The 25,028-nt window shown below is 33.1% G+C and overlaps 1 protein-coding gene across 1 annotated transcript in view; it reads right to left on the reverse strand.

Annotated features, from left to right (window-relative positions):
* Positions 1–3,920: 3,920 nt before the first annotated feature.
* Positions 3,921–25,028, reverse strand: part of Fbxl7 (F-box and leucine-rich repeat protein 7) — a 68,094-nt gene continuing 46,986 nt past the window's right edge. Inside the window, exons 2-8 of the mRNA XM_090113839.1 lie at positions 18,601–18,819; positions 17,953–18,144; positions 17,399–17,543; positions 9,901–10,086; positions 6,168–6,313; positions 4,980–5,153; positions 3,921–4,549 (exon numbers count right to left, since the gene is read on the reverse strand). Coding sequence (XP_089969965.1) covers positions 4,337–4,549; positions 4,980–5,153; positions 6,168–6,313; positions 9,901–10,086; positions 17,399–17,543; positions 17,953–18,144; positions 18,601–18,813 — 1,269 coding nt within the window. The 5' untranslated portion in view covers positions 18,814–18,819 and the 3' untranslated portion in view covers positions 3,921–4,336. The remainder of the gene's footprint in view (positions 4,550–4,979; positions 5,154–6,167; positions 6,314–9,900; positions 10,087–17,398; positions 17,544–17,952; positions 18,145–18,600; positions 18,820–25,028) is intronic.

Here is a 25,028-nt window from a genome sequence, read left to right on the forward strand (position 1 = left end):
CTAAATAATTATAACTAGCTAAAGTTTACTTTGATCTTTTTAAATAAGTGGTTGATTCATTAATCAACCACGAATGAAATAATTAAATTAACGAAATAATTAAGTAATGTTTGTTAAAACTGATGAAAATTCATTGTAAAAATTCGAGTGGCAACACTCAAACTAATTCTTGTGAGTCATTGTTTGCTTTAAATACGAGCGACCGACGGCACAGAGCACATTCACTCGCCGGCCGTCGGAGCGTTCGGAGCTCTCTCTATAATTTCCACGTAGATTAAAAAGGCAGTAAAAATACCTACGGGCGTTCTACTTCGAGTATGAGCGTCTGCCCTGATGATGGTGACGTCAGAATTGCTGGCGTCACTCTTTTTAAAAATAGCCTTTGGGGCCCTTCTTCCGTCAGATAGTAGGTATATTCATAATTGATTTATTTAGATAGTTTTTTAACCCAGACGATGTCGGGATAATCTTTTAGTATTATCTTGGTATAATATTATCTTTAGTCTTACTTATTTAGATAATACACACATAACAAAATATTCAGAGTGCGCTCACTCGGAGGCATATCTTCCGGACCACTTAGCAGGTATGTTTTACGGAGTATTTGGAATAAATCCAACCAAATATCTAGGATTCATTCATAAATTTAAATTAAAAAAGTATATAAATAAAAATCACACACGCTTTCCATAAATTATAATTTATTAATACCTCAATCAACAATGGCAATCTTAAAATAAACAATTTGTTACAAAATTATTATCTTTTCAAGATATCTATTAATTACACGTTTTCTACAAAACTTTAGTCTAGGTACATACATTAACATATTTACAAATACTAAAAGTATACATAATGAAACAAACAATATTTTTACAATATATACAATTTAAACTAGTTCTTAGAAGCAGTATTGCCGGGATCCTACGAATAATATTTAATATTTAATTATACATAGGAAAAGTATAAACTTTTAAACGTATTTCAAAAGGGATCTTCTTCAATTCAAAATAAATTTCGTTATTATTGTTACTTTTAAATAAATCTCTTGGAAGTTTATTCAGTAAGACCATATTTTACAACTTATAAAAAATATCTAAGTATCAAAAATGACACTACATGTAGAAAATAAAAAAAAATATTATCAATGGCACAATTTTAATTCAACTAAAGCGCGTCACACACGGTGAAGATACTATAATATTTTATCCGGTATCAATGACAAAGAGAATGAAATGATGATCAGAACGCTGATACCGGATACCTTAAGATACTGTAATATAAAATATTACAGTATCTTAAGATAAAATATTATAGTATCTTCACCGTGTGTGACGCGCTCAAATCGAAGACAAATAATTTTTATGATATTATAGATTTTTTTTCAATAGAAACTTCAGCGCATTGTTTTCAAATAAATGTTAACTACTTACCAATTAAATTGTAAAGTTACTTAATTAACGTTCTTAGAAACGTTGACATATTTCAAAACATATGACAAATTAATTTTAATACAATAACAAAAGTTTTCATTAAACACTATTGATATCAAGAAACAAATAGGTACGAGTCTATTTTAAATAATTTAGTTTTTATGTAGAGCTCGCCTCGGACAGCATATAATTTTGTTCGTTATCGTTATCTTGGTGTCGTGTGGTGTACTTTCCAATTATTTAATTTTACTAGTTTTCAGAATTGGATTATAAATAAAAAACCACTTAAAAATTTATAATATCTATGCTTACAATTTTGAAAATCAATTTGTCATTAGTATTTATACCCTTTAAAAATAAAATTATACACATCATTTAGTTTCGCACCAAAAAATTGTGTATTGGTTAATTACCTCTCTTATGTAAAGCCCAAATAAATGGGGTTTCATTATAAGATGTAACGAGAACAGTGGAAAGATTTAAATGATAACAAAATGTTCAAACCTTTATACAAGCCTTCCAGCCTTTACCGTAATAGTAGTACTGATAACAAGCATTTTCCCGTAATTACTGTATAAGGGTCGTAGTACACATAGACGTGGATATCTGAATAGTAAAATGAACACAACATTATATATGTATGTATGTGTAAATTATGTGATTGGAATGTTTTGTTTATTAGCTGTTACCAAATCATAGATTTTATCATAGATAATTTTGAAGTAAACCTTAAATTAAGTATGTATTTTTATTTACATGTAATGATTAGTTAAATTTGGCAAGCTGGGCAAACGTCCAGGTAGCAGTATTTTTATTACAGACTGTTTACTTATCTTAATTTCAGAGTTAATTGCGGCAAATTTGCTGCAAACAAACGAAAGGGTCGACGATCCAATCTAAAGTCCAACGAATTTATTGAAAGTTTGTGTAAATATACAACTTATTTATAGTAACTCAATTGAATTTATGTAGGCGATGCAATCTAGGTATATAAATATTTTATTATCAATAGTATTTATTTAAATATTAATTTAATTTATTTAAAATTATATATGTATGTTTATCAGCCATCTGGTTTCCATAACACAAGCGAAAGCCTAGTATGGGATCAGATCGTGCCGTGTGTGAAAATTGTCCTGAAATATTTATTTATTTATTAGGAATCTGCAATCATATTTTAATTTCAGACTATTGTTTTGGTTTATTTACTTTATTATATAGTTATATAATTATTTTTAAAAACAATTTGTAATATTTCAATGAGCGCCATTCCTTACGAAACAGGAAGGTTTTTAAAATATAATTATCAACCAAACTTCGTAACAAGATCCTTTTTTCGTTTAATATTTTTTTATCAAATTGAAACGCAAATCCTGTCAGGAAAAATTTCGTAGTCGTCAGGTATTTTCTTCCTTAATTAAGATCGTTGAAACTTCGCAATTTTAATCGCTTTGTAAGCTGAAGATACTTGGGGAAAATGAACTTAAAGTTATTATGATTATTTAATTTGTATTGAATGAAAAAGGTAAATTATTTTATGAATAGTGAAAATAAATGAAAAATGAAAATTAATAGTAACTGCATGTCTCTACAGAAATTGAATATAAAGAAATGTTAAATTGAATAGTTTATTATATTGCAAAAAAGAGATCTTGAAAAGAGTCCTGACTATACGTACATACAGCTAAGACGAATAATGTCTCATATTTTTTATGAATTTTACTCAGCAGTAGAACCTTCTTATAGTTCGTGTAGTTTAGAATAATAACAAATAAAAGATTAAAAACTTTTGTCACGTTTGCCAAAGAAAATTCCCTTAAAATTTTTGACTCCTTATTACATCAATTCACCTCAAATATATTTTCCGGTTTTTCGAATAAATCGAATCAACGAGGGTCGACCCCTAGTCGTGCTCTCCATAACAAAATATCTATCATGGTGTAATATTGGAATATTATAGGTTACAAAATACGTCGTAATGATCTTGCATATTTTTCTAAATGTGTCCTTAAACTGGTTACAATTTGATAAAAATTACAACTTATAAGCGATGTCAGTTGATATCTATACGATTTATAAGTTAGTATTTTGTTCTAGGTGAAATGTGTATTATTATGTAATTTAGTCCATGCTGAACATTGAGTTACTATGTACGTAGTACTAGAGAGGCCATCGCTACTACACTATTTGTAACACTAGTTAGAGTCAATCGTCTCAAACTAATTTTTTTTTGTTACATTGATTGGTTTTAATTGATAAGTTTATTTATATTTTTTTAATAAGATAAACAATATTTATTTGTTACATTGATTGGTTTTAATTTTTAAGTAATAAGAGGCAAAATATCTACAAAGTGATGAAAAACTCACTAGCCACCCCGCGCCGCGCACATATTTTGTTCGTGGTGTCCTCTCTATAATAATACCTCAATGATGCTGAACATAGCTGAAGTATTTTTTGTTTTATATTCCTCTAGAGTATTAATTCATCTTTTAATAATAAATGCATAGTTAAAGGAATCAAATACAAACATATATTTATCAAATAATATCTAAGTTAACAATAAATTTGGATTTTAATATTTACAAATTCCATTTAAAAATAAATCATATTTATTTTTACACATTCCTGTCCTATTTTATGAATACAATTTACAAACGAGTAATTTCTAAAGCACCATTTAAAAAGTTCCTTTTTTAACTGTCAACGCGCCACAGATAGCAAAAAATTCAAATAACGTCACAAACACCACAGATAACACAATAAAGATCCTATTCACTGAACTGCATAATGCTGTCAATTTAAAACATCTCAACACATTACTATTAAGCTCACGTATTCGTATGTACATTCATAAATCATCGCCACAAAAAAGCCTCTAAGTGTCCATTGAATGCCACAGTTCAGCAAAATCCCGGGTTGGTATGTTCTATGACACACCGTTTGCAATACTTTTTCACTGCTCTGTAACCACGTAGGGTCACTGGAGTATCTTGTATATTGAGTTGGGTCAGACCTCGGCAATAATACGCTACTGCTTCGAGGCCATCGTCGTTGACTAATTCACAGCCCCGTAGCGCTAACTTTTTGAGGTTAGGACAGCAGCGGGCTAGAATCTGGAATTAAAAATATTAGTAAAAAATTTGCAGATTTATTTTCGATGTATGTTTATTTAATTTGAGTTAAATAATAATTAATGTTCGTGAATGTCTGTGTCAAACTGTGTATCGATACTGCTTAAATCAATAATTGTTTCATGAATTGTCTAGCTCTAGGCTCATTATAAAATAGCGTCTTTTAATTACCTCTGCAAATGTTGGTGTAGCGGTCGCTACATTACAGATAACCTATCAGTTCGGTTGCCCAAAAAAGCGAAATAGAAGTGTAGGTAACACTTCTATATTAATTTATAAAACTATTTATAACTGAGTTTGTTTAATATAAGGACTTACTAGACCGATTTGAATAATTGATTTGGATTTGTACGTGATCCCTGAGTACTATAAATGTACCACAGGCTAATCCAGAATAAACCGCTAGTATTACCTGCAAGCCCTGCTCAGATACGTCCGTAGCACCAAGATCAAGCGCACGCAGGCGAGAACAACCTCGCGCGACCGCCTCCACGCCGTCGTCACCGAGCGCGCCGCACCCGCGCGCGTTCAGGTACCGCAGCTTGTAGCAGCGCCGCGCGAGCGTGCGCACGCCTGAGTCCGATACCTGAGTAGAGATAGTATGTACTTACAGATGCAAACACACACACACGTGTATGTATAAACCTAACAGAGCAGTGTGCGCGCATATACGCATACGGCATACGCCCATGTAAACGCACACGCACACACAAATGACACACGTCTACGTGCGTCTACACACTTCATTCATAATTAAAAAAATATTGCTAGATACAAAATATCTAATTATTACAGTTCGATTCAAACTTAATGGCGGTTCGGAAGTTAGTTGCGAATGCATGTGCGCGCAGGTATCCAAACCCTTAACGTTCCGGTAATATCTAAGATTGTTTTCTGCGCATCAGATCGTTCGATGTTCTGAGCCGCCATTAAGTTTGAATCGGACTGTACATAATTTAATACAACTGAGGCGGAGCCAGGGCGAACAGTTATAAGTGTACAAACTCAATTCACACGGTATAATCTACAAAATGTAGATCTATTTTGGACAAATAACTTTATATTGAACGCAAACAGTATTAACTGAGAAAATATATCAATAACAAATATGTATATCTTTTTACTCAAACAAATAACTACGTACATATTAAATCATTCTTCTATATTTACTCCAAATGTTACATTATTACAACCAATATATTATTAAAGTGAAACTTTTATTACATCGTCTCAAACTTTTTGGTCTGTGTAGCGCATGTCGCGTGTATCGCGGCTGCCGAGTAGGTATACCTACTCGGCAGCCGACCGTCACGCGACATGCGCTACACAAAGCAGTGTTCGGAACCGTTCGAACAGTTTCACTATTGCCGTGGTTTCATAAAACCACACAACATTTTTTTTCTTTAAACTAAGGGTCCTACCGCACTAGGCGTAACTACGCTGCAGCGAAGCGACTCGGAGCGACATAGCTTTTAATATCCTCTCTACGAAATTGTATGAGGTATATAATGCAATACGCGACCCCTAGACTACGCGCCACGGCCAAATTTGATATCGGCAAATGTAGTTAGGGCTAGTGCGATCGAACCTTAATACATACCTGTGAACATTTGGCTACAGAAAGGTATCGCAACGCAGGGCCCAGTTTGGCCAACTCATACAGTCCGAAGTCAGTGACCCCCGTGCAATCGGACACACTCAGTTCCTTCAGCGCACAATATGAGGGTACCCACCGGACGCCTGCATCTGAAATTGCAAAAGGAAATAATTATAAAACTGTTTTACTATAATTAAATAAATATTCTGTTAAATGTTTAGAATTCTTTCTTTTTCCTTTACATTTATGCTGCAGGTCTACACTTTCAATAGCTTAAACGCATTTTTAATGTATAAATAAGAAGAAATTTTAATCGATGTTCCAAAACTAATTTATTCACAAAAAAAGTAAGAAGGCATGTTTTATGATTATTTGGCATAGCATACTGCATATTGCACGACTCATAATGCGAAGCATTAGAGAATACATTTGAAAAATCAAATTATTTTTTTTTTCATTTCGTTGTTTTATTGAACGTCAGATTTAATCATCAACATCTTACTGAAGTTGCTATTCAATCCATCTATAAGATAAATCTATTCGTTTGTGCTCGAAATGCTATTTATGAACTGACTCATAAGTTATGCTTTATTTACTTCCATATTTAGCCTTTATATTCCTTCTATTATCAATTCTTGTCATAATAAAGAGATGATGCATAATTCAATAAAATATTATAAACTTTGGCATTTAAGCCAAAGGTCATTTTGCTCTCAAATCATAATTTATAATAGTACAGTGAAACCTGGTTAAGTGAGACATCAAGGGACCGGCAATGTCGTTTCACTTATAGAGGTATTCCACTTACCCAGTGTCTCAGATATACAGGTATAAAGAAATATCTGTCTCATTTACAGAGGGTTCCAATAATAATTTGACATTTTTCAAATAAACATCTGTATGATAGTAAAGCGAAACTAAAACTGAAGGTAATTGAAGCTCAAAATTTGTACTTACGTACTTGGAATTACGTGTGGAATTTGTGGTTAGAATAAGAATGAGTAAACAAACAATGTTATCTCAGTTACAGAGGTTTATGCATATAAAATTTACTCGCTGTCTCAGTTATAGAGGTAACTATGATGATAAATCGAAAGAACAAATCCCAGATATACAGGTTTATCTCGTCCCACTAACAGAGGTAATTCAGTGCCAAAGTGTTGGGACCTCAGCATGAGTTCCAGTTATGGAGGTTTCTCACTTATCCAGGTACCACTTAACCAAGTTTCACTGTACATACTTATAAACATAATCTGCTCCTGTATTTTACTGGTTTTGAAATGTAGAGATGTTATTATTTTACTATATACCGTAATATTATCTATAATTAAGGTAATAAATTTTATTTGATACTTCACACATTGATTTGTTAAACGTTCAAGTTTTTTTAGTTGATTGAATCATGCCTACTAGATATTTCTTTTGCATATGAGCTGTAGAAACTCAGGTATATGTATCTTTCACTACAACTTGTGTATTGGGAATACAGCAAATGATTTCGAAATATACCGAATCATTTAGTTTGTCGTATCTATGGTAAAGAGGGTATAAATAAAGAAAAAAATAGCAATTTTATGTCTTTTGTTCTGAATAATTGGTGTGTTGCCAAATTGGACCGACAACAGTTAAATATTACTTTTCGTATTTAACCAAAAAAATACTGGATTCGAAACATTTATTTGATTTACGACTGTGGAATTATATAGAGTTTTTCTCTACTATCCCAATCTGTATAAAAATAATGCTAAACTATTTAGGATTTCATACACAATTAGTATCGTCTGTTACAATAGGAATACAAAATCATATAACCCAACAATTTTTGACAGGAGTTGAGTACAATACATTTTTAAAACGTACATTAACCACAGATTCAAAAACCATAGACAAACCTCGAGTTCGTCATTCCCATTCATAGATAATGATAGATACAACATTACCGGCCATTTGTACCTCGTTTATCATCATGTCATCATTACAACCCACTTGTTGTATCGAGGTGTATTATTATGTACTTTTTACATGGCCATCTTGTTTTTGCTGAAGAAGCAACTAAAATCATGTTGATTTGACACCATTCATAGGAGTAAGTCGATAATCTTGAAGTTCGTTAGTACGTATGTTGTTTGGTAATTCATGTGTATTATATAACGATCAAAGTGAAATGAAATATATAAAGAATCATTGAGTTACTATGTACTACGTACTAGAGAGGGCATCGCTACTAAACTATTTGTAACACGAGTTAGAGTTAGTCAGTCTATCGCGGGCCTTGAGCGCGTGTACCGAATCGAGAAATTCCGTAACGAAAAAACCTCACGCTCCCCACTCCGACGGGCACGGAGGTGTGGCTTGAAGGCATGCTATGCAATAGCTTTACCGCGGCAGTCCCCGAGTGCCACACACACGTCTTTTTATTATTAAACATTTTGTTGAAATATTGAAAATATCAAGAAAATAGAAATACATAACATTTTATGTTACATAAATGTCATAGTTTATTCATCAATTTATTCGTTATGTTTACGGACATAATTAGTGATAACATTTTATATTAGTTTTGTTTATCTTTTTATTGAATCAAGTAATATAGATAAACCATAACCTCCAGCGTACTATGCACAACATAAAAACACACCTACTTGTATTGTTATATAAATTGAACCATAGACCACAAAGTATATAAATAATGTTTATTTTTTTAATGTTTGTGAAATGTAAGTCCTATCTACCTAGTACCTAGGAACCTACCTAGTGTAAATTTCATGTGATGTTACAATTTACATCATTATACGTAAATAAATCATTAGTTAAATCTTTGTTTACACCATCTTCGCTCAAAATGAAAATGAAAACGAAAAGGTTTCAAAATAATACAGTTTATATATTTGGGGAAACTAAAACCTGTTATTGTTCAAAACTGTAAAACATTTCACAGTTGTATCAATTAAACATTAAAATGAACCATTATTGGTATTTATAACTTCGCTCATTTCCTGTGAATCTGGAGTAACTTTTGCTTAACAAGAACGATTTAATTAGAGGCTGTGGCACTTTGAAGTCAATAACAAATGGCACAAGTTCGAATTGGACACAATAATAAAGGGTTTCATTTATTACGAAATATTCTACACTTCTAACGGGATCGTCCTATATTTTTTACAAGGTCACAGATTATATATGTCACAGATTTCAATTACTGTCCAGACAATAGACTTTCTAGTTTTAAGAACTATGATATACATACAAATGTGCCAAACTCTCCATTAATTGAGTGCTAATAATTTGCCTGTACTAATAAGAAAATATACGAAAAAATATTCATTACGTAGACAAATATTGGACAAAGTTCTTACGTACTCACTACTTACTTAGGTCGTATTCAAATAATAATTCAATTCATACCTACCGAAACTACTGAACGAATAAAGTACTACTGCTAATTACGTTTCCATTTGATAAAAACATTAATTGATATATGTACAGCTTATGTAAATCAGGCATGATACAAAAAAAAGTTAGGGGGCTATTCTTGTTATTTACTGTTAATACTTTTTATAAGAGGATTATTCTTACCAGTGACTAGAGTGCACCTCCTCAAATATATGTACTGCAGTAGTGTAGGACATGTATATGTAACAAGGCACAGAGCCCAGCGTCAGTCACTCCACTGTAGTCCAAAGCAGCCTATTCTTAACAAATAAGTAAGTTGTATGTATAAGGGGATAATTCTCACCAGTGACTAGAGTGCACCTCCTCAAATACAAGTACTGCAGTGTTGGACAGGTATGAAGCAAGGCACAGAGCCCAGCGTCAGTCACTCCACTGCAGTCGGTCAGGTCTATATACTCTATGGGCGGTCTTCTGGCTGCTAATCGACTTTCTAGCCATGCCCATTCTGGCCAGTCGACGTTTGGACAACCTGGAAGAAAGAACGTATGGTAGAGGTGGTATCATAGTGTTGCATGCAACAATAATTTAGGTATATGAATAAAATCATTGAGTGCTTGTAGTTATTTTTGCAGGTAAAACGTATGTAATAAGAATAATTAACAGATAAACTACACGGCGTTAGTAGTAAAGATTTTGGATTTATTTATAAGATATTCAAAACAATTATCATATCATTCAATAAAATCTGTTTCTACATGTAAAACCATTTTCGAATACATTACAAATAAAATTTATTAAACTCTGAAATTGTAAAATGAACTCTAATTGTAAAGTTAATAAAGTTTAATTTAGATTGCTTTAATTAAATTTGTTTGAGTTAACACGCTCTACCAGCTGTGAATCCTCACTGAAACACATTAGAAATTACATTTTACATTTCCAGGCTTTAATTTATTTATTATCCATCACATGTTGATGATTTATGTTCAAAGTGATGTCAGTGTCTTATCTAATCTACTAGCGGTTTAAACTATCCTATCTCTCAAGTTGGATCGAACTGCACATGGTGTGCGAATTTTATTATAATCGGTTTAGTGGTTTAGGAGTCCATTGAGGACAAACATTGTGACACGAGATTTGGATAAAAGATTTAGAATTTACCTAGATATTTTTAAAGCTTATTTTAAAAACGGAGAACAAAATATGTACTAAGACAGAGAAAGATGTTACATATTATATTTGTTTGATTTATAATTTTCCATTTTAATGTCTGTTTGTGATTACTTACTACATTTACAAAATACAACATTTGCCAAATTTTTAATTCCGTATCATACTTTTTAATTGTTGCTACCTATTACCGAAAATAATCAACATAAAACCCGATTTAAATCATTAAAATATAGAAAAGTTTTTATCAAGTTAATAAAATGGTATTTTATTACAAACTTGGAATAATATCTTTCTTATTTCACTCAAACATTACTCACAGTTCGAAAGAAAACACAATTATCAAAGTTTCTTACTTTTTCTCGATCCCCATTAATTCTCAATTTGAAACTATTGAAAATCTATACCAAAGTTCAAATTTAACTGACTATTAGACAGCTTACTTATTTAAAACTACTTATCTCTTATACTTATCTCTTACACGGGCTTCGCTCATCATAAATACAATTCATTAAATACGAAGAAGATAAGAGTCGGGAATAAAGTCGCTTTTTGTTGGTGAAAGATTTTACAAATTCGGGAATTCACAAATAATTTAGAGTATTTTCAGAAAAAAAATTGTATCAACAAACAATTTGAAATGAAGTGTTATAATACCATTATATATATCATTTTAATGTTTCAATATGCTAAAGAGTGTGTCCATAAAAAAGGTTTATTTTTAATCGTTAAATCAAGATCTCATTAATGGGCGAAAACAAATAATTATAATACTAAAATCTTATCGTTTTACAGCGATTTATAAAGTGCCGGAATGCTAATAAAATAAATTATTCCATTACCATATTAATAGGGATAAAACACGTATTTATTCGATTCGACAGCCGACTTGTAATATAATTCGAGTAACAAATTTTATTTACTAAATAATACTTCAAGTTTTAGTTAGTGTATTTAATTATAGTTAATTATAATTTGTATTCTCATTTATCATGCAATGCTCCGCCGTTTCACCCGCGTGGCTCCCCTCCTGTTGGTCTTAGCGTGATGATTGGTGATGATAATTAAATAGCCTATAGCCTTCCTCGATGAATGGGCTATCTAACACCGAAATAATTATTCAAATCGGACCAGTAGTTCCTGAGATTAGCGCGTTCAAACAAACAAACTCTTCAGCTTTATCCCTTCCCCTCTTGGATCGATTCACGACAGTCGTGTTTTTTGTTGCTGGATATTATTGTAAATTAAATTCATTTTAACATAAAAATTACGCCGATAATAATAGGATAGCAGCAAGCGATAGGAGATTCAAACGCGCTGTACTACGTTCATAAACTGAACTCTTTGCGGATCCTAGTCTCCTGGTACTTCACAAGAAATATCGTGAGTAAAACTTTAAATACGCTATCCCTCTCACACTCAGCACCTTGTACCGCTACTGAGTCATCATCGGATTTCATTCACCGCTTGACAACGATCTATCGAACGCGCATGCGTAAAGCCCGCCATCCTACTGTCAAGAAGTTATTCATACGTCTTTTTATATCTACCCTCTATAAAAAAAAATGCATCGATCACCACCGTCAAGTTTTAGAACATTATCTGACTCACAACTATGCACTACGGCAGGCGATGATGATAGTAATGTAACTTTTAGAAGCGAGAAAAGGCGTAGATTATCGGGCGACAAGTCTGATGAAATGTTAAATTTTAAAACCGAGATGCGAGATATGCTTACGAAATTATTCTCCGACTTATCTGATAGGCAGAATAGTCGCTTGGAGGCTATTGAAAAGCGTATTTCTTTAATGGACACCAAAATGACTAATGTCCAGCGCACAAATAAAGACATAGAAACGTCGTTGAATTTTACGAACGAACAAATAAATGAACTACAGTCGAAAATTGAATCAATAAAAAGTGAATTTAAAAATGTCAACTTCAAAATTAGTTTATTAGAGGAAAATGTAGATTTACTGCAGAGAATTTCACGTAAAACTAGTTTAGAAATACGTAAACTACCCAAACAGATAAATGAAAAGAAAAAAGATTTGTTCTTGCTGGCATCCAATTTGTTATGTTATCTTGGACTAGAGGACGAACAAAAGAATATACGTGACGCCTTTCGTCTGCCGAGCAAGAAAGACTCCACTGACTCAACCATGATTGTTGAATTTTCTAATACATTAACTAGAAACACTGTTATAGACGCCATCAAGAAATTTAATAGAAATAACCCATCACAAAAATTAAACAGCAATAATTTGGGCATTAAAGGTCAATCAAAACCATTGTACATCTCCGAATATCTTACCCCTAAAGACAGACGACTGTTTTACCTAGCAAGGGAATTCGCAAAGACAGAGGAATATCTATTTTGTTGGATGAGCAATGACAGGGTCTACCTCCGGAAGAAGGAAGGGGCATCGTATATTCTGATTAAAAGCGAAGATCAATTGAATCAACTAAAACTAAAAAAGTGACTAGATGTTAAGCTAAAATTATTTTTAATTTTTTTCTTATATTATTTTATAATACTTTTAATTAATGTAATGTTTAAATACTCATTCCTACAAATATACTCAAGTTACATATCTTACAACAATTATTACAAAATTTACACACTCAAATCAAAGTACAATCTTTTAATTTGCATACAAATAAAAACATCCTTACATATACATCATATATACACCTCAATTCACATCAAAACCCAATATACACAATTAACCAAAGTATCAAAAATGACCTATCAGAAGCCTTCTTATTATATAGATATAATTTATGCGTTAGAAATATGTGTTTTCTCTAAATTAAACTTACAAACTATATGCGTAAAAATGGGATCATATGCCTATAACACTTTAACCTTAACATATTATAAAAATTATGGATAATGTCTTATTAAATAAAATATCGGTTGAAATAGACAACTACTCCAAGACACAATCGTTCACATGCAATCCCGATGAGTCACACCTTTATCTGACAAACAAAGATACTACAAACTTCATTATTACTTTAAATATAAGAAGTGTTTATAAAAATTTTAATGAATTTGAACTATTTTTGAACCGGTGTAACTTGGAACCGATGTTTATTACTCTAACGGAATGCTGGTTGGATAAATACAAAATACCTCCTATACTGAATAACTACAATTCTTTTTGGACTAAAAAAACCCGTAACCAAAATGATGGTATTGTTGTGTACTGTTTAAATCATTTGATTTGTAATGTGGACGAGATGGAATTGTTAGATGGTACATGCCTGATTGTTACGTACAGTAATACCGCAATTATATCAATTTACCGTTCTCCTTCTATAAAATGTATAAATAATTTTCTACTTTCTCTTGAAAATATATTAATTAAGCTTAATAAATTCAAAAATATCTATATTGTTGGAGATATAAACATCGATATTAAACCAGAGAATAATGACCCTAATAGCTCACCTTATCTTGATTTTTTACACGGTCAAGGATTTTTACCCGCTCATTTACTTCCTACAAGGGAAATGAATTGTCTTGACCATATTTTTATGAAATCGGATTATACTGGCACATCTCTCGTCTTTAACACATTTATCACCGACCATAAAGTTGTATTTCTTAACCTAAATTTTAAATCAAATATCAGTATAAATAAAAACATACATAAAATTAACTATGAAGGTGCAATTAGTCATTTATATAATACAGACCTCAGTAAAATTCTCGATATAAAAAATCCCCATTTAGCTGCTGAATATCTCACTACTGCAATCATGAACTCCTTAAAAATAAATACCAAAATTATTTCTCTTTCTCGCAGTCAGAAAATTATTAAACCTTGGATAACTATTGGAATGTTACGATGTATACGTACGCGAGACCGCATGCATTTAAAATTAAAAAAGCAGCCTAATAACATGACCCTAAAATTAACATATTTAAGATATCGAAATTTTTGTAATAAAACTTTAAAAAATTTGAAATTAGCATATGAGAGATCGGAATTCTCAAAAGCAAGCAACAACAATAAGTTAATATGGAACAAATTAAAAGAGATAACTAATTGCAAACAAACGAAAACACCTCCGATTGATTTACTCTCGTGCAACAGTGATCCTAAAATTTCTATTAATAAAGTTAATCACTTCTTTGGTTCGGTTGGGAAAAATCTAGCTGCTAATATTAAACTAAATTCTAATAATAATTCTGGTACTAATTTTCTTGAAAATCAGCAAACTAATCAATCAACATCTATGGTTCTCTTGGAAACAAATGACTTGGAAATCGATGGTATTATAAGTAATTTAAAAGATAGTAGTGCATGTGGTTGGGATGGTATCCCAACCAAGTTCATTAAAAAGGCGAAACACATAATAATTCCTTATTTAACTAATATATTCAATTCATGTATAGCTAAAGGCATATTTCCTAATGTTTTCAAGAAGTCGCTTATTCATCCTGTTTATAAGAGTGGGGACAGAAAAGATGCTAATAATTATAGACCTATCTCTGTGCTCCCTGTCCTTTCGAAAATATTAGAAAAAATTCTTAATAAACAACTTGTTAACTTCTTGGAGAAATATAATCTACTCTCAAACTTCCAATTTGGTTTTCGAAAGGGCAGGTGCACAGAAGATGCAGTTAATCACTTGGTTAATCAAATAGGTAATCATGTCGATAAAAAACAAAAGGTCCTAGGTATCTTTTTAGACTTAAAAAAAGCATTCGACACAGTTTCTGTTCCGATACTTTTGGAGAGGATGGAAAGGAATGGTATTCGTGATGTTCCGTTAAAAATTTTTAAAAACTACCTCGAAAATAGATTTCAGTGTGTTAAAATAAATGATCATCTTAGTGATGACTGTCCTATGTTATTCGGTGTACCGCAGGGAAGTGTGCTCGGCCCAACTCTCTTCTTAATATATATAAACTCTCTCTGTAACTTAAATCTTGCCAATGGCTCAATTATTAGTTTTGCAGATGATACTTCACTTATCTTTCATGGAGAGAGTTGGGCTGAGGCGTGCCTCCACGCGGAGAACGGCATTAGAACTGTTTCAAATTGGTTGCGAAATAGTCTACTCACCTTAAATCTGGAAAAAACTAATTTTATTGCGTTTAGTCCCACTAATTCTTCTCAACCACCTAATGATTTTATATTAAAAGTTCACAACTGTGATACATTCAATTCGAATATATTATGCAATTGTTCTGCTATAAAAATGGTTCCACACATTAAATACCTAGGAGTTATAATCGATAACCTTTGTAAATGGAAGCAACATATTGAACTTATAACCACTAGAGTTCGGAAACTGTCGTGGATTTTTAAAAGACTTAGGGTATTACTGGAACACAATATCATATTTATGGTTTACAAAGCTCTTTGCCACTCAATTATCCAATATTGCATTTCGGTATGGGGTGGCACTTTCAAAACGTCGTTAATAATTCTAGAGAGAGCACAAAGAGGCATTCTCAAGGTCATTCTTAATAAACCTTTTAGATATCCAACTGACCAGCTGTATAGGGAAGCTAAAATTCTGAATGTAAGGCAGACATATATATTGCAAATAACACTTAGACAACATAAAATAACACCTCTTTGTGCTGTCTCTTCTGGTAAGAGAAGAAATGACCTGGTATGCTCTAACCTTATTCCGCGTACTGGTTTCCTTCGTCGCCAATCTTCATACATGAGTATATTTTTATATAAAAAGGTCAATAAAAGCCTTTCTATACACAGTCTTACCTTAGTAAAATGTAAAAAGAAGGTTACAGAGTGGTTGCTGACCCAGAATTATTCAGATACTGAACAATACATAGTTCAAATAAAAATTTAGCAAACCTCTATCTATGGCCACTACATCCACTCACGCGCTAACACACTCATACACACATACATTCACACACACACACACACACACACACTCATACATACACACACGCTCACACATGCATACAAACACGCGCACTCATTCAAACACGCACGCACAACATATGAGTATATATCTACTAAACTTGAGTAAAAAATGTATAATTTAAATTTTATTTTGTATAATTTTGTATAAAAATAGCTAAATTACCTAAATCATTATTTAAGTTAATATTATGCTATAGTTCTGTTATTATTGTGTCATTAAGGAAGGTGGACCCCAAAATACAGGCTGTCCTAGTTTGGGGTCCAAATGTTACATGTTTGTACCTAACCCACAAATTGATCAATAAATGATTTTTATTTTTTATTTTTTTTTTTATAATATTATTAGTATCTTAGATTAGTATATTGCGTAATTCGTTGAACGGTATTTGTGGAACTAAAATTATGACAAAAAACACAGATAAACAATCTTTCACTTTGTTACGTCAACAGTTCTTTGTCTGTACTTACAAGGAAATTGAAAGATAATAATTATTATAATCCAGAAAAATTATTGTTTTCTTTCATTTTTCTGGTATATTATTATGATGATAAACTTTTCTGATATTTATAAATGTTGCGTAAAAAGCTTCTTTATCACTAGCCGCTCCTCCCAGCTTCACCCGGGAATAATGTAGTTTACTGCTGATGAAATAATTTTTCAAATCGGTTCAGTAATTTCGGAGCCTATTCAATGCGAAGTGCGAACCAACAGTTAAATCTTTCCTCTTTAAGTTATAGCGTAGATGGACTTACCTGTCAGGTCCAGATGCCGTAAATCCAGCAGATCCGTTATCAGTGGTGCCAGTGATCTGGCATCCATACTGGTGGAACCTGTCAGTGCCAGGTGGGTGAGGTTCCTAAAGGTGGCTGCTACCACTTGGGCTCCCGCGACTGTCACCTGGTAACATATTATTATGTTCGATATTATGATACATTGATAATTCAGAATAAGATTTTAATTTCGTAAATTTATTGTAAGATATATAAATGAAATTTCTTTGCTTTATTCAAAAATAAATTGAAGGCAAGATGTTGAAATCAAATCTTCGATTCAAACAACATTTTCGAACATCTCAATTCTCAATATTAAACATATACGCATCATGAAATACATTGATTTTCATCGAATGTACGTATTCTTTAGTCGTATTCAACCTGTGTCACAAAACATACACAGAGATTATAGCCTGGATTACCAGATAACAATCTAAAGCTACTACTGCTAGCAGCCACAATACAAATCGACTAATGAAAGCATACTCGCACGAACTCTTCTATAATTTTTAATATTCACTTCATCAACTTACCGCACAGTTCTTCATCCTCCACTCCCTCACCGCCGCGGCGCACAGCCCCGACCGGGCGCCCGCGCACCTGGCAGCTACCTCCAAGGATCCGGCCGCTCGGACCCGCCGCCAGGGATCCGGCCGCGCCAGCAAACGTGACGCGAACCTTGACCAGCGACGACATACTCGCGACATTCGACAGAGGTCGGATACCTGCAGAGTGGTATAGCTTTATAAAATTAGTATTAGATAATGTTAGGTAATCATTTGATGTACGACACTTACGAAATTTCAATGCCATTTAAGTTGGACGCAAGCTGGACAATTTTACTTTGCTCTCACTTCGACAACAGGATTGAAAGTGAAACATTATGCGCATATGCAACATTGCTATTTTTTTAATCTTAGAACACAAGGAATAATTTCCTTCCTTCTTTTTCCTAATCATTCAGTAAATTAGTATACTGGGTGTCGACTTTCCTAGTTTGCATAGGTAGTAAAAATCAATTATAATCATATTTTTATGCAATTTTACCCCGAAAACATTGTCAGTTTTCATGTTTTAATGCAAAACTTATCTACTTTACCTACTTCTTTTAGGTATCTTTGAAAATTGAACATGTGAAAATAAAACCGTTTCTCATCAATGCACGTAGTAATTAACCATACCTCCAAATACGACAAAATCTTCAACCACAGCGCGTCATTAAGCGTGTTATCCCGTCGTCTCCTCGGCGGGCCACAATCCGCGAGCGTGTGGTAGCCCTGGTCCAGGCTTAGCTCGCTCAAGTCGGCTGCTAGAGTCGCTGGCTCTGGCGGGGGGGGCGGCCTTCGACGGGCCCCCCCGCAGATACCCGGCCCGGAGCAACTGCCGGACGACATTGTGACCTGGAAAACATTAAATATTACAATGTATACTTATCACTGTATGTTTATGTCCTTTTATGTCATTATGTATGCTAAGATCTTTAGAACGACGCAATGGTTTTTTGATGCGGGTTAATAGATAGTGATTCAAGAGGAAGACTTATATCAAATACTAGCGACCCGCCCCGGCTTCGCACGGGTGCAATGCTGATACTAAATACACTACAGAAAAACTGTGAACGTTGTAAGTATAGGTATAAAAATATAGCGGCCCGCTCCGGCCTCCGGCATCGCACGGGTATAAAATACATAGCCGGGCGGCCGCAAACGCTACGTCCTGCAATTTTTAAATCTGTAATATCTTCGAAAATATTCACTTAAATCATACGGTGTAAAGGGCCATATAGATCTATATTAAATGAACAATGTATCCATGGTATTTAATTGGTTAAGGATTAATGCTGTATTGGTTAAAATCGCTTCGAAAATTAGCCATTATTTGTCGTAAAAAGTAAATGACAAAAAAAAGTTATTGTGGGTTATCCATAAGAGATAGACATATACCATCGCGGACTTTTCTGTAGACCTTTTCAATGTGTATAATACTTAGTACATTATTTTGATAAAACTCGTAGGGTTCAGCCTGCGTTTGCAATGTAAGCGGAATAAATGTAATTTTTTACGACATCACATTAGAAACCTCAAAAATAACAGTACTTCTCCACTACTTAATGGATCTTATTATACATATAAACCTTCCTCTTGAATCACTCTATCTATTAAAAAAAACCGCATCAAAATCCGTTGCGTAGTTTCAAAGATTTAAGCGTACAAAGGGACATAGGGACATAGGGACAGGGAAAGCGACTTTGTTTTATACTATGTAGTGATGATGATAAAACATGTGTAATTGCACCTATGCCAAACTTGGATGGCTCGCTAGTAAAATAAGAGTCATATTACAATCGTTAAAGTTTGTATGAAACAATGCTTATTGTTTATATATAATATTACTCTTTCAGAAAAAACGATGGATCTCTATTCATTTGGTACATACGTAGATTATATTGCGGATTAGCAAATTCTCGGGTTTTTAGCCAGTTACCATGCGAGTGAAGCCCCGTGCTCTAGCTACTGTTCAATATGATTGATATGGTTAGTAATACTGCTGACTCAGAGGGTTTTACGATACTGAGGTATACATTTGCGTTGAAGACATGTAGATTCCCTAATTTATGTAGTTTTGGTTTGTATATGAGATTGTATAAATTAAAAGTATATAATTTTGGATTATATTCCTTAGTCCTAGTCTCTACAAATAATTTAACAAACTCAAGTTGTTGGCAATTATCATTGAGAAAAAAAACCCGAGGCACAGATATTATAACTTTAATTGCAATCTTATAAATTAATAACAAAAAGTGGTTAAGTTTGGTTTTCATGACGTGAATTTTATTAATATACGTTTGGTATTATTAAATAAACCGCAGTGTCACTGCAATAAAAGCTACAGTAAATATTGAGAAACTGCAAAATTGAAACGTTTCTAATAAAGTAGAACGCTACATTACAAACATAAAACATGACAAATACGAAACATAAATTTAAAACATACGACCATTTACTACGAGAAAGTGTGTCCACTAAAGTATATTAGTCACTAGCGGTGCCTTGCGGTTTTACCCGCATTACTCTGGTACTATTGATCTTGGCGTGATGATAAATAAATTATAGTCTTCCTCGATAAATGGGCTATCTAAAACTGAAAGATTTTTTCAAATCGGACCCGTTATTCTTGAGATTATCGCGTTCAACCAAACAAATAAACTGTTCAGCTTTATATATTGAGTAAGTACTACTTTAGATTTCTGCCCGCAGTTTCACCCGCGTTTTCAAACAAAAACCCGCATAGTTCCCGTTCTTGTGAGATTTCCGGGATAATAAGTAGCCTATGTCTTATTTAGGGTCTTCACGTACCTACATACTAAATTTCATTGCAATCGATTCAGTAGTTTTTACGTGAAAGAATAACAAACATCCATCCATCCTCACAAACTTTCGCGTTTATAATATTAGTGGTATTACATTTGTGAACTAATCAAACGTATTAGATTTTTATTATAAATGAGTTCAGATAAATTATTTGGACGACAATCGCCACGGGGGCCGAGCGTTTTGTATGTGTGGGTGGTTACACAAAATCTTGGATAACTGTAACGGAATACCGGACCATTTATCTACACTTATATTTTAAACATTTTAATGTATGTAACTTTGTTTTGTGCTTTTAGATGGAACATTTTTGGGACTTACTGGTCCACTTTTTTTTACTCGAGAATAGGTTAGTAATATAGTTTGTCATTCGTTGATTTTATATAAATTCATAACGTTTAAAATCAAGGAAAACTTTCAAAACTTTAACTTTCACTTCTTTCACTTTTAATTTTTTTTTTCTTTAAAGTACCTACCTATTAAAGTACATATATAGTAGATTTTTCACTTTTGTTAGGTATATTTTCTAAAATATATTAATAAAATAAATCGTTCAATTATTTAAAGTCCGTATGGACTGAGCATTTATTCACTATTTTTTTATCTATACTAATATTATAAAGAGGAAAAGTTTGTAAGTATGTATGTATGTATGTATGGTTTTCACGCAAAAACTACTGGACCGATTTCAAAAATTCTTTCACCATTAGAAAGCTGCATCTTTACTGAGCAACATAGGCTATATTGTATTTTCAAAAAAATTAGAGATCTTTACCAAAAATGCAATAATGTAACCCAAGGTGTAAAAAAATCCTCAATAAAACTTCTGTCATCGCGTGCGCTGCGGAATCTATTGAAGATAGAACAAAAAAATGTTCTACGGTATTATAGAATGGATCAATATCTACAAGAAAGTCCGCAATACCATATGTCCATCTTCAGTAGTTATGTTACTACAACAACTTTTTTACGTTTTCAAAGTAAATAGAAGTGCCGACAGTAATCAAACCATGTTATCCATACACATATATTAATCCTTATCCCATTAAATGATGTTTTATTATAGACTGTTTCAATACCAGCAAAATACTTTTTAAATGAAAAGAATTGGATATTCCATTCAAAAGATATAACGAATTTTTAAAAGTGCCAATCTACAGAAAATATTAGTAGGTATACTGTTCGAGCAGGCCGTAGTGCGGGGGTCACGGAGGAATTCTACCAATATGCGTCTTGACGGAACACAGTGGGGTTTTGGTCGGTAGGAATCCGACATAACCCACTATGTATCTATGAAAGATTTGCCCACTAAAACAAAAAAAAAGGCCGTAGTGCGGGACGGGGTAAAGGTGATTTTCATGTGATTAAAAATTAAACCTATAGTCCGACCTATAGTAGACTTTTCACTGTAACGATATCGCTATCTATGCGGGTGAAACCGCAGGGCATTGCTAGTACAATTATATTTTCCTTACACACAAACACAAACTAAGCATTCTTCTAGAAGCATTTTTGAATCGTCATGACATTGTTTTACCATTTACCACCGATTCCAAAAGTAGCTTAGAAGCAGCTTAAATAGTGTGTTTCCCACACAATATGTTTATTAAACCTTCTATCATATTATAATCTAGAGTCTGCAGCCATTTATGGGCTGGAGCTGCAAAAACACATCTAGGAGCATTGGATTCGATTGAGAGACGTGCTGTAAGGATTATAGATGACCAGAATCTGACCAAGAGTAGACTGCTTAGTCTTGAACATAGACGTAAAGTCGCATGCCTATCAGTTTTTTACCGCTTGCACTTCGGGGAATCTCATTCCACCCTCCCCTTTCCACCACAGAACATCTCGACGCGCGCTTGGCTTCCATCCCTTCGTAGTTGATGTACCTTTTTTGCGCACAAAACGGTTTCAGAACTCTTTTATAAACCGAACAGCGAGGGACTGGAACGCCTTGCCCGCGTCTGTCTTTCCAGAAACCTATAATCCGGATCTGTTCAGGGTAAAAGTGAATAGGCTCTTTCTAGGCAGGCATGCTCATTCATAGACTGCATCACTACTTACCATCAGGTAGGATGCAGTCAAATGCCTGGCTATTGTTAATAAAAAAAAAAAAAAAAAGTCTAGAGAGATAGAGTATGTAATTGAGACGGAAGAAAAATATGTTTTAAATCTATAATAATATTATAAAGCTGAAGAGTTTGTTTGTTTGAACGCGCTAATTTCAGGAACTACTGGTCCGATTTGTAAAATTATTTCGGTGTTAGATAGTCCATTCATCGAGGAAGGCTATATTATATCATCACGCTAAGACCAACAGGAGCGGAGCCACGCAGGTGAAACCGCGGAGCGAAGCTAGTAATTCATAAATGAAAAGAAATGGAAATTTACCAACACATATTTTTTTACATTCGATTAAAATTAGTAATCTCTGCCCACTATGGCAATACGAACCAATTTTAATAGATTTTTAACATCGGATTACACAGGCTTTTGTGTAGGCGGTGTTAATCTTACATTTTAATTAAGTTATTTGCTTTTATAGTTTGTACAAGCAATTATGTGCCTTATGGTAATTTATTTGCTGGAAGTGAAACGTGTTCGTCCTTCTAGTTTAAGAAATGGAAACTATTTATTACTAGATTTCCGCCCGCGGCTTCGCCCGCGTTTTCAAAGGAAAACCCGCATAGTTCCCGTTCCCGTGGGATTTCCGGGATAAAACCTATCCTATGTGTTAATCCAAGTTACCCTCTATATGTGTGCTAAATTTCATTGTAATTGGTTCAGTAGTTTTTACGTGAAAGAGTAACAAACATCCATACATCCATACATCCATACATCCTTACAAACTTTCGCCTTTATAATAGTATTAAGATTAAGGTGATGAATTAATTTTTCTAACATTTACGGCCCTTTTCAAACCTTCGTAATTTTTATATTATTAAAGTTGTCGTGATGAAAATTCTTGACAAGAAAGTTCAATAGTTACACAATACGTCTACCGTTTTAGAAACATGATTCCATGATATTTTCTCGATAGAAAAAAAATACAAAGTTCTCATTGTTATTTTTTTATAATCTGTGGCATCTTCAAAATAACAAACGTAAAGTTACGACTTTTTGGATATTAACTATAAAATATACAACCTATACGTCTACCGATTTAGAATTTTGAAATATGCGATGGTTTTGAAATAAACAAGAAATACTTGAAATTAGCGCGCGACCAGCCAATATAGCGAGAGCCGCCCTGTACCTTCCTACCCCGATCGCTGCACGAGTCATTCCCGCTACGGCCGTCTCACGGGGAACTTGTGTCGCTCGCGCAATCGTAAAAAAGGGTGACAACACGATAAGACAAAATGAGACAAATGGGGACAATAAAGAAAATAAGAAGAAGAAACATAAAGGTTGGAGAAAAAAGAATGCTTACAATTGAAACAAATTAATGAAGAAGTTGGTTTTATTTTAAATTTGATGATAATTGTATTATAGACGATGTTTGATATGTACCCCTGTTTTAAGTACATAACGAATGTGTAAGATTTTTTTCATTTATAGCATAGATAATCTTTTCAGAAATCCGGAATCCAGAAGGAAAATAAACCCACTGATTGTTCACAATGTGAACCCACTCCTTCGTAAGTACCTTTATTCAGTCAAAAATGTATGTTATCAATGTTCTACTGGTTTTATCGCATGATTCCATTTTTAGCAAAAAGCAACAAAGTGCAAAGAAATAAAAAATCATGGTGAACTTAGTGGAAGTATGGCGGACGTGATATGGAACAGGAGCTCATTGGAGTAGTATTATATTTAAAAAAAGTACGAAAAAATTTCAAGAATTACATTTCTTAGTAGGTGGTAGATAAGTATGTTGTATAAAGAATTTGATGTTGATATTTATTTCATTTATACTTACTACACCTGTGCGGGAAATTGGTTAGTACTAAAACAGGTTTATATTCATATTTACATAGTAATGTGAGTTTTAATTTCGAAAAATTTTGTGTAAGTATATTAAATTGAGTTCCTGGGTGATCTGGAAACACAATTGGGCCCGGAAGATGGCGCTGCAGTCACTCCTCCTAATCACATGAACCGATTTGGATGAATATTTGTGTGCACATTTCATTGTTGTGGGATGATTGGTTGATTCGTTTTCACATTAGCTAATATTATGTATTTTTGTTGTAAACTTAATTTAATGTTTATAATACATTATTATTGGTATA

The sequence above is a fragment of the Colias eurytheme genome, chromosome 20, assembly GCF_061535395.1.
Source record: "Colias eurytheme isolate Ceu_HAF_F1 chromosome 20, ilColEury1 Martin Lab GWU primary, whole genome shotgun sequence".
Taxonomy (NCBI): domain Eukaryota; kingdom Metazoa; phylum Arthropoda; class Insecta; order Lepidoptera; family Pieridae; genus Colias; species Colias eurytheme.